Below are 11,555 nucleotides of genomic sequence, written 5' to 3'. Positions count from 1 at the left end.
ATCTGGGTGAGAGGCGTCCTCCTGGACCTCCTCAGACTCAGGAACAGGATCTGGGTGAGAGGCGTCCTCCTGGACCTCCTCAGACTCAGGAACAGGATCTGGGTGAGAGGCGTCCTCCTGGACCTCTGTAGACTCGGCACAAGAAACTAAGAAGCTGAAATAGACTCATAATAAATTTTTATCTCTTTAAATTCAGATTGTTGCTGATTGAATCAGATCCTTCTTTTTGTTAATTAATTTGTGGTTGTGTCTTAAACTAAAATGTGATGCATTTTCACCAAAAACTGAAAAAAAACAAACTGCCTTATGGCCCGATCTGTGTCACGTTGACATTTCTCCCTCTTTTCTGCCCTTCTGACGTTGACCCTTAAAACAACAGGAGGAAGAGTCCCCGGACCACAGAGATCTGAGGAGAGCAGAGAGCTCCCCCACACCTCTGAAGAGAGATCGGTCCTTCTCAGAGCAGGACCTCGCCTTACTTCGAGGGGAGACGCTTCCTTCTCTGTCGCAGTCAGCCCAGCTGGGTGAGACGATCAGGCTGCGGGACGTGAGACCCAGGTCCAGGACGCTGACCGGAACCGGGCCTCCTCCGTATCACAGAGGTTTCACTAATTATCTTTTACGGTCCCCTTCATTTAACATACAGAGGAGGACCTGCAAAACGTGCATTTCTTTGTCATTTAAATTATTTTTTTCAGCATTAACAAACCATCTAATGCCTGAAATCATCTGAAGAACTCATGTCTCCTGTACATCCTGGAAATGTTTCATAAATGTTGGACTATTAGGAAAGGAGATCAGTCATCTCTGTTTTAGACTTCTTTAAATAACTGAAGGGGGCTCTTCTGGACAAACATGAACAAGACTAAAAATATACCATAACCAATTATCGTCATTTGTACATATGCAGTTATTAAATCCTTACCAAACCCATCTGCAGCTCGTTGAAGTGGTGTAGTCTTTCAGTTCGTCTGAAAGGAAGATGATTGAGCTGCTGGGTATTCACACTCGCTGCAGTTTTAATTCCCCTCTTCTAGAGGGAGACAAAGCATCAGACGTCGAGGAGCAGAGTGATACTGAAGCCTGCAGAGGCAAAGCAAAAACACGGCTGCACTGATAAAATGTTCTGATTTTATCAGGATTAAATAAAGATCCACACTGAACCTGTCCAGGTTCTGCAGAGTGCAGCATGCTTCTCATTCACCTGCTTTTTGTTCTGTCTATATACAGAGTTTAAAGTGTGTCTCAGTCATTATGAGGGAACAACAGAGCTAATGCAAATACAAAGAAATCACTACAAAACAACAACAGTGATAATTGGAAACCTTTTTAATTTGTAGCTGTTATTGCTTTAATTAAGGCAGCAGTCATATTGATAGTGACAAAATAAAAAGCCCCAGGTCTGAGCCAAGTAAAAATAACAAACAGAAACAATCAGATTCTGTTTTTCTCCACTCCTGAGTCATTTATTGCTCCTTGACAGCAAATTCTCATGGCAGGACATTAACAGAAAACATTGTTGGTCAGTCAGTTTTCAGTCAAAGAAGTGAAGAAACATTTGGCCGTTGGAGTAAAAGTTATGAGCCTCAGCTTTTCCGCGTCCCTTCATGATGGTCCGAATCATCGTCTTCAGCCAGAATGTTCAAAACAAAACAGATTTGTTTACGTTTTCCTTCCTACATCCTTCCACGTGTTACCCATCCGGAGAGCCGTGTGGGGTGGTGTGATGGTGTTCACTCCAAACTTCTGATCCTTAAAATGAAAGTCGACCTTCCTCCTTGTGGCCAGATTGTGAGCTTTGTTATAATCATGAACATACAGCATGAAAAACCTGAACAGAAAGCAGATAAATGTCCACAAAACTGCTCATGGGAGCCTTTTAAGAATTATTCTGGGAATACATAAAGTTTTAAGGTGTTTTGAAGTAAGTAAATGTGCATAAATTGGCTGAAAGTGTTTAATTTTATTTTTTTAAACATGTTTTTAGATTAAAAAAAACATCAGCACATTACTGAACATTTGGGCTCAACGTTCCGTGGTATAATCTTCATAATATAACTTTTTTAAAAACTTGTGTGGTTTGAATTTGATCCCTAATTGAAAACCCCACAATGCCTGATGGTGCCTTAATCAAAAGTTTAAACAACATTTTTGAAATTTCAGCTTCTTTTCCCTCAAAGTCTTGAATTTCAACTAAAGAACAACGTTTTATTTTCGTTTTTTTACCCTCTAGCAGTAAAACGATGTAGGGATTTTGGAGACATTATGTCGCCACTACTTTCAGTCTCTGCTTCAGGCAGAAATCTTATTAAGTTACCGTTACCTCGGTGAAATACGAGCTGCGTCTGTCTCCTGTGATACAGCACCGCTGCACAGCAGGTTTACAGGGATTCTCATCAGCCACAAAGCTGTTCAGAGGCTTCTGATGGATTCTAATTTGATATAAAGATGTTCTGATAAAGTCTGACTCTGATGGAGAGTAGACACATAAGTGTGTGTCCTATAAAATCCTTCATGCATTCAAATCCTTACTGTCTGTGTGCGGAGACAATAGCTGGAAAAACTATCCTTACTCCCTGCCTGCAATGCAATCCACGACGCAGCATGACACAGGCGTTAAAGCCGAGTTATTAGCAGGATAAAGGCTCATCATGTAGCACCCATCTCTGCCCACAGGGGGCTCCTGTGCCTAGGCCATGTCTGCGTGAGGATGTAAGCACGTAAGCCCCAGCTGTCAGGAGCAGCTGATCCAAATTATATGTACAGATGATGTTTACTGGCCCATTCCAGCCTCCCTCTCAGTCTGTTTACTTTCCATTAGAGCCAAGTTGACACCTTCCATTTGCAGGCCTGAAGAGGCGCCCGGTTTCAGCTGTGTGTGGTCTGCAGAGTTACAGCAGACCTCTCAGTGTGATCTAAGTTACAGATGTAGCAGCACAAGCTGAATCTCTGTCCTGAAATCAGATTAATAATACATGACTGCATTAGAGGCAATCGACAAACGCTCTGAGGGGCTGAGATCTGAGACAGGGCTGAATGAAAGAGCCTGATGTGTAATTCATGGACCTGTTAGGCCGAGATTTCAGCCTTTTTCTCATTCACTCATTTGATATGGCCTCATTTGATTCATTATTTCCATTTACTGACTTTTAATTCGTTTCCATTTTTCCAGCCTCCTTTCCAGTTCACGGCTGGGTGCCGCCGTCTCCCGCCCGCCTGTCTCTGAGTTCAGTCGATGAGGCCACAGAGGGACCCGAGTCAACGTCAGACTCCAGAACTGGAGACCAGTGGATGGTGAGATAAAGTCCCTGCAGCGTCAACCCCTTTACCCCCATTATTACTGTATGTTCTTCAAATTTAACTCCCCATTCTAACCTTTCTCAAGTAAATTAGGTCCTCAACAGATTGATGTGATAAAATACAGAAAGATTCCTTGAAATAATGAGATAAAAAGGTCATTTTACTCTAAATATCCCTTAATAATATTAAACTTTTGACTTCAAGACTTCTAGATAAACTCCATATGCTGAGAAAGTAGTAAAAACTTATACAGTTTGATATAAAATACAAGCTTTTTGTTTTTGAGAAAGCCCTTAGTTTTGTTGAATTGATGTTCAGGGTTTTAAGTCTCGCCACAAAGTTCAGTTTTTCTCTGTAAGCGAAAGAGAACAATCGGGCCGGCCGGCTGATTTATCTGTCCTTCTGCCCTCAGGAGGAGTTCAGCCATCCCGTGGAGAGTCTCGCCTTAACGGTTGATGAGGTCATCAACGTGCGTCGGGTGCTGGTCAAAGCGGAGATGGAGAAGTTCCTTCAGAGCAAAGAGCTCTACAACAGCCTGAAGAAAGGAAAGGTAGTGGCATGAGTTTGCTGTCTGCCGTCGTCTCTGCCGTGTTTACAGTAAATCCACTCAGGAACTCTTGTTTTCTCAGGTTTGCTGCTGCTGCAGAGTCAAATTTCCTCTCTTCTCGTGGCCGTCTACATGCCTGCTGTGTAAAAGGTATCAGAGACGACTTTCACTGGACCGCCTGGGGGCTTTTGGAATATTTTATTACCTTTAATTCAACTCTAAAAGTTACTTCATGTTCTGTGTTACAGAAGACTTTGGTGTCACTCCTCTCCGTTCATGTTTGTTTTACACTTCATGGGTTCAGATACATTCAGGAAAATTGGTTTTACGTCATGAAAGTTTTTCTTTTTAAGATTTTAAGATTGTCATTTTAAACTCAGCTTCAATTCACTCTTTTCATTTATTTTATTTTACATTTTCCACAATAATAAGGCAAAAATTAATTATTTCTTTTAGTTTTGTGTTGCACAGATATACCGTAATAACACAAGTGGTTCTTAAAGGGTTTGTTGTTAAGAGAGTTTAGTTAATTAACTTCTGAAAACTACAGGAAGTAGAATAAAAAATATAATTCGTATAAATTGAATCTTGAAATGAAGTTTAACCATCCCTTCAGGCAGAAGTTAGGATGGAGCAGAAACACTGAAGTAGTGACATTTAAAACGAATAGTAAATGTTTCCTTTTCACTCTTTTATTTGTTCCTGTTCCTCCTGCAGGTCAGTCTGTGGCTCCTGCAGTGCCAAGGTAACTTCACACCTTTCACTTGGTTCACTGATGATTTAAGATCTTTGGTTTTTCATGAATCTGTCTTGTTAAAGGTGCAGTATTTGACCTAGCAGAAACCGATTCAATGTCTGTGTTTTAGTTTATTTACAAATAAATGATGCAGCTCTCAGTTATTGGCTACAAATATATGACACTGAAAGAAATGATTTGTGATTAATAAGATATTAGCGAGGAATCCATCAAACGTTCCTTTGGTTTTGATAAATGATGGATTAGTTAAATACTTAAAATTTATTTGAAATTGTGCCAATTTGTCAACTAAAAGTGTGGAAACCAGGAATCGCAACTTTTAAAGAACCTTATAATTTCAAAGGGTTGTATCACACAAATTTATCTTTTTTTAAAAAAAACTGTTTAATACTCTACACTTTTAATTTACCTTTATTTTTATTTCTTTTTACAGAATTTGTGGTGTCTTGTATAAATGAAGCCATTAATCTTCTGCATCTAATGTTTAAATTTGAGCTTTTTTCTGCACAAAATGAATGAAAGTCATATAAATATTTCTTTGACCTCTTGTGATCGTAATATCACGTCCTCTGTTGACGTCACTTCTTCTTCTGTTGTTTTGCTGGTTTTGATTTGTTGCCTCGGTCCCGGCCCATGTTGGATGTGTGGTTCTGTTCTCTGTAGGTTTGGATTTTGTGAGCTTCTTTTTGTGATGTGTGCATTGCTGTGTTTTCAGTTTATTCCTGTGTGTTTGCTCTGTGGACGTGTCATTTATGTAAAACTTCTTATATTTGTGTGTCTGAGTGGATTAGTCGTCCTCTGTCTGTATTTGTGAGCGTTGTCGTCTTGCTGTGCCTCGACGCAGTTTGACTGATTTCCTCACGCCGTCCCTCTTCTTCCTCTCCTCCAGATGAAGATCCCCTCCAAGAAGATGGCCCATATTCCTGTGTACACTGTGGGCTTCCACAGCACGCCAAAAAGCCACGGACACAAAAGCCAAGTCTACAAGTGAGTCTTTGTGTCTCAGCCAGCAGAGGGTCGGAGTATGTTTACCGTATTTTTCGGACTATAAGGAGCCTTCAGTTTTCCCAAAAAACGACAGTGCGCCTTATATAAGTAAGAAGTCATGATGTTTTAGTACGACTTTGGTAAACTACAAAGCTGCACCGCTTGCAGCATTAAGGCTCAGTTATAGTCGTGCAGGGCTCCGTGCACAGCTCCGTGCACAGCTCCGTGCACAGCTCCGTGCAGGGCTCCGTGCAGGGCTCCGTGCACAGCTCCGTGCACAGCTCCGTGCAGGGCTCCGTGCACGGCTCCGTGCAGGGCTCCGTGCACAGCTCCGTGCACAGCTCCGTGCACAGCTCCGTGCAGGGCTCAGTGCACAGCTCCGTGCAGGGCTCCGTGCACGGCTCCGTGCACATCTCCGTGCACGGCGCGCGTTGAAGGCGTTTATACTAGATGCCTATGTCGGTGCAGTATTCTCCTAGAAGACAAGGGGCTGTTTGGTTTTGCTTTATGTGCCTCTCAGTGCAGAAAATACGGTACAAGAAAGATGTTTTTAGTCTGGTTGCTTTTAAATCTCTAAAAAAAACAAAAGAGTCCAGAGCTTCAACCTTTAGTTAATATTAAAGCTGTACTAAATGCTGCAGATCAATAATTCAGACTTCATTAGAGTTCGAGCAACTTAAAGTGTTTCAGAATCGAATAACAAAAGTGAAAAATATAAAACAGGCAACAGTGATGTTTACAGAAATATACTGACAGGTCTGAGTTTTCTGACAGTTATTCCAGGTGATAAAAAAGACAAAATCACTGACATTTATACCAGCTGTAAATAAACCATACGTACTTTTTTGGCACTGAAGCAAATGTTTAAACATTGAATTCATTCTTGACTTCCCTTCTTAAAAAATGCATTATTAAAAAAGAGTTTTAAAATCTAAAATTTAAATGAAATTAAATGAACCTGATAAGATCTGTCCACGTTTAGGTGGAACCTTCAAGTTAAAACGACTCTTCGTTGAACACTCAAAGAGCTTTTACAAAACAAATCACAACTTTATTTTTATTATTTCACGTCAGTTTAACACAGAGTTATCAGGAGTAAACACCTCTTTGAGCCGTCTGTTCTGGTTCTGCTGGAGCGGAGTCATTCCTCCCCACTGTCGCCCGCCTCGCCGCGCTTCGCTCAGGACGGCAGATTACATCATCTCCTGAATCTGATTACATGTATTTAACAAACTGAACTGATTTGGGTCACTTGTTGAATTTGAGCTTGATCTGGTTTTTGTGTGTGAAGTTCCCTGAAATTAGTTTTTTTTAAAGAATTGGTGCCATATAAATAAATTAAACTTAACTAATTCGTTGGAATGATTTCAGTTTTACTCTTGCTGTTTATAACGTATATTTTGGACTCAGAAGATGTTTTGTTGCTGAGATGTTTTGTTAGGATCAGCATGAAGAACATCTGCTGATAGTTATCATGTAACAATACAAAGAGCCTTTTTTATCCTCCTCTTCTTTTGAGACCATTTCCCAACGCTAATAAAACAGTATTTATTAACTTTTGTCAATAAGAGATCTAAAAACCAGCGAAGCTTTTTATGACTCCAGCGGGCCTCTTTTCCTCCACAGTCAACAAACTGAAGTTAAGAAGTTGAACTATTTAAGTCGTGTCCCCCCCTCCCTCGATGATTGTTAACCTTCTCCTCCTCAATCCGATCACCACCCTCCCCCCACCTCCGCCACTCCCTCCTCCTTTTGTTATATAATCACAGCAGCGCCTCCTCGGAGCCTCTAAGCAGCCATTATGTAATAATTACCCAGCTGTCGTGACTATCCTCGCTCCTCGCCGCTCCGTGAAGACGGCTGACAGCCATTTGGAGGGAAACAGAGCGTGCGTGCTGAGCTGGTGTCATGTTTACCTGCTAACACCTGCCGTCGAGACCCCACGGTGCAACTAGACAGACATAAATATGTTTTATAACAGCAAATGTTAAGTGTTATTTTAATCACACGAACTGACCTTAATCCCCATGTTAGCGGCCGCGATGCCCCACCTTTGCTGCATCATGTCGGGTTTATATGTTAGTCTCTTTAAATAAGCTTAGAAAGATTAGATGTCGGCTTTTTTACCAGATGTTTGGCTGATTTACAGAAAAAATGCACAGTGAGCTTTTTTTTAAACACCAAATATAGATATAATCTCATGAGATAAAGTAACTGTATGTTTTTCTCACATAAAATAAACTCATAACAGAATGTTTTTTAGTTTTGGGGTTTTAATAAAACTCTCAGAAAGTAATAAACATGTACACCTTTTTGTAATAGACTCCATCCACAGCGAATCCACTTCAGCAAACACAAAAATGGCTGAAACTCTGACGATTCTACAGATATTGATCTAAAACTTGGTGTGGTAGTAGCTGAGAGTCATCCTCAACACATCTCAGAGATTGCACAATATTATCCTTAAATACATTTAAAAGTTTGACCAAAACGGTTGTAACTCCATCCCTTCACAGTGTAAGAGTTTAATTGAAATCTCTGGCATGAAAGGCAGCATTCCTTCAAACAATGCTTTAATTATAATCCTCCTTTTGATGAAGCTGAAGCACTTTAAAATATTAATTAACAAAAGAGAGTTATTTGCTTTTTATTCAACTGATAATAAATCAGACAAGACATCAAAAGTCAAAATCTAAAAACATGTCAGAACAAATCTGAGCTTTGGTGAAAGATGTCAAAACATCTTAAACACTGGCCGAGGTTTCAACATGACGGAGTCTGATAATAAATCATCCCAAGGAGGCGGATTTAAAGTAAATAAAAGAGGGTAAGTAGTTCAACAAAATAAGAATAACACTTCTAAACATGTCATCTGTTGGTTTATCATGGTTTATTATGAAAAGAATGAGAAAAGACGCTTCAGCCTATTAAACAATTTTTTTTGCAGCAAGATTGTAAATAATAATAATAACAGAAATCTATACAGTTTCTAATTATGGCTTCTTTGCAAACTTCAGCTAAAAGAAAACTAAACTTTAATCCTTGAGGCGCTTGCTGCTTTACAGAAGATGTAAAATCGTTTCCATCCTCCGTGTTTGTCTGCAGATCCCTGCGAACGTTGTCCCGCCGCTCAGTGGAGGAGGAGTTCCCGCACCTGTACGCCAATGGCTGCACGCTGCGCGACATCTGCGCTGAGTGCACCAAGTTTGTGGCCGACGTGATTTCCTCCAGCCGCCGGAGCCTGGACATCCTCAACAACACGCCGAAGAAGGAGGCCAGAGCCGCCGGCGCCCAGAGGCCGCAGCTGCTGCGTCAGTCCAACGTCGAGGCTTTCCCCCGCCACCCGTCCCAACACAAACAGCTCCACGCATCACCGCCGACCCCTTCCCCGCAGCTCCACCGCACGGAGACGATCAGCAGCGCGAGCCGCTGAGTGGATCAGACGAACACTTTGTCCTGCACTGACCACACGTTTAGACGAGTTTCAGACAGCGGAATGACATATATAATCCAGTAAAGTGCTTTAAAGTTAATTTTGCTGGGTTGAAGCATTAAATGTATCATTTATTATGTCATGTTTAGATCTAAACACAGTTTCTGAAGCTGTTTAGAACCTTTTTATACAAAGAATCTCCATGTCTGCTTTGCACAGCTGCATTATCTCTCACAGAGATCTGTTCACTCAGAGAGGTTAAAGTATGAAGCTTTCTGCGTCTGCTGTCTCTGCTGCACCACAACACTCCCAGCTGCCGGGTGGGGTCGAACGGAAGAAAAGGCAGAGCATGAGAGCGCAGGAAGTGAAGGGGACGAGGGTGGAGGTGAACTCGGACATTACGTTTAGCATTAGAGCTCTGGTTGTTCTGGACATGAATGTAAGTTACAGAAACTAAATTGTAAAAGCTTGTACACAGCAAACCAATGTTGGTTTTTATTCATCCGAAAAAGGGAATTAGAAACAAATAGCTGCTGCTAAATAACAAGGCCTCTTCCCAAAGCTTAGTAAGTCCCCGGTCTTGCGGGCGGAGGCGTAATGGCGGCGACACTGTGAATGTAGGGGGCGAAGCTGCACCTTTAACCGACAAAGCTTGACGACGGCGGCGGCGAGAGGCGAGCAGATGAAACTCCCGCCTCCATCACTCCCCACGGACGCCCGCAATGTGTTCTGGTTTTATAAACACCAAGCTAACCTCAGCTGCAATAAAATCTAACGACAAACACGAGCGGCGCTGCATCTGCGAGTTTTACTGTTTTTATTGTGTTCAGGCCACAAAACACAGCCTTCTGGAACAAAAAAGGACCTCTTCTGTCAACATCTGTGAAAATAAACTTAAAAACATGGTAATAAGGGTTCTGCTTTTAAAAAAACACCATGAAGATCATAGAAAACTATTTTAGTCAACTACAAATGTGAGAACCATTTAGTATAGCATACACAACACTAATAAGAAACAAAAATGGAGATGACTAATGAGGTTTTCTGACAGGAAAAAAAATAGTTTTGTTTTATTAATTACGTTTGTTCAACTCATAAAGAACTGTGTGATATAAAACTATTTTAATCCACAGTGACACCCACAGTGATGGATGTTTAATGCAATTTAATGAGCACAAACACATTAATAAAATTAAAAGCATTGGTTTCTTAAAGTTACTGATTGATTTTACAAGAAAAGATTGAAGAAATCACATTTTCTGAGAGCTGATTGACCACTGAAGAAACTGAAACTGAGCTGTTAAAGCTAAAAGAAGCAGAGCGATAGCTAAAAGTAGTGAAATAGTAGCTTGAAGCTAAAAATTGTAAAAGCTAGCTAAAATCAAAAACAAAAAGCTAGTTTAAAGTAGCCAAATGCTACCTAGAAGCAAAAAATTATAAAAAGCCCAGTTAAACTAAAATCAGTGGAACATTAGCCGAAATCTGAATCCTGTTAGTTTCAGCTGCATTCTGTGGATCTGTGGATTTGGCTGTTTTCATCTCCATTTTGCTCCATTTTAGTAATGTAAAAAAATAAGTATTATAGCAAAAAAAAAAAAAAAAAAAACAATTCAACAGATCTCTCTATAAACTGCATCTATATCTATGAATTCAATCTAACTCAGACTAAAAAAAACTATTTCAATAAAAGCAGAATTATTTAAAGACTGTGGTGGCATGAGATGTTTAAGAATCAGACTGTTTATAAAACAATTAAAAAAAGGAAACTATAAAGGGTCGTGGGTCGATGATAATGGTCTTATTTGTTAAACTCTTTGGAGAAACAGGCTTTACTCTCTCCTAAAACTTGACATCCAGCAGAAAGTCTATTTTTCCTGAATTCTGGGAGTATTTAAAGCAACACGTCTAACCTCACTGTGTGAGTCCTCAAAGCTCAAACCACAGAAAAAAAAAAAAAAAAAAAAAGTTTCAAGCTATAATCTTTTCACAGGTTTGTTAATTTGCTGCGAAGCTTCAAGGCGGAACTGACTGATGGGAAGGTGAAAGTCCACTGCAAGCAGCAGGGTCCATTAATAGAGTGACCACAGCCTTAAGAAGGCTTTGGATCCATGATGCATGAAGGAAGGCCCCGCCCCCTCATGAATAATTAATGAGCCCTGCGTGTTGATTGGCTCCGTCTGAGTTCCCGGACAGTAATCTGGCTGCAGTCAAGGTGCCTCATGGAAACCGAAACAGGAAAAAAGGTGGTTACCCTTTCGCAATATGAGCATAGAAATGATAATTTTCTGTCAAACAACTGAGGTTTTAGGGCCCAGGTGTAAAAATGACGTCACCCTGCAGGTTTTAACCCCCTGCCCCCCAAAAAAAGTTATTTGTGCTGCTACCTAAGTTTGACTTAATTGATCGAATTGATTTAACAGGCAGAATGATGAACTGATTTACACCTTTATATAAACATAAATGTAAATAAAAATCAATGTGATTGTGTTTTTTAAGATAAGATAAGATAAAACTTTATTGATCCCACAACG

At 40.5% G+C, this 11,555-nt stretch overlaps 1 protein-coding gene across 4 annotated transcripts in view; it reads left to right on the top strand.

Annotated features, from left to right (window-relative positions):
* Positions 1-9,811, top strand: part of spire2 (spire-type actin nucleation factor 2) — a 28,327-nt gene extending 18,516 nt beyond the window's left edge. For 3 of the 4 annotated variants that reach the window (XM_017434189.3, XM_037978030.1, XM_037978029.1), the window contains exons 9-15: positions 380-602; positions 3,173-3,294; positions 3,713-3,850; positions 3,930-3,997; positions 4,565-4,592; positions 5,494-5,591; positions 8,697-9,811. In XM_017434189.3, the coding sequence (XP_017289678.1) occupies positions 380-602; positions 3,173-3,294; positions 3,713-3,850; positions 3,930-3,997; positions 4,565-4,592; positions 5,494-5,591; positions 8,697-9,024 (1,005 nt within the window). In that variant the 3' untranslated portion in view covers positions 9,025-9,811. The remainder of the gene's footprint in view (positions 1-379; positions 603-3,172; positions 3,295-3,712; positions 3,851-3,929; positions 3,998-4,564; positions 4,593-5,493; positions 5,592-8,696) is intronic. The other variant, XM_017434190.3, reaches the window with a different exon arrangement.
* The last annotated feature ends 1,744 nt before the right edge of the window (positions 9,812-11,555 follow it).

The sequence above is a fragment of the Kryptolebias marmoratus genome, linkage group LG11 (assembly GCF_001649575.2).
Source record: "Kryptolebias marmoratus isolate JLee-2015 linkage group LG11, ASM164957v2, whole genome shotgun sequence".
Taxonomy (NCBI): domain Eukaryota; kingdom Metazoa; phylum Chordata; class Actinopteri; order Cyprinodontiformes; family Rivulidae; genus Kryptolebias; species Kryptolebias marmoratus.
The sequence above is the reverse complement of the archived record's forward strand: the minus strand, read 5'-3'. Positions and strand labels throughout refer to the sequence as shown.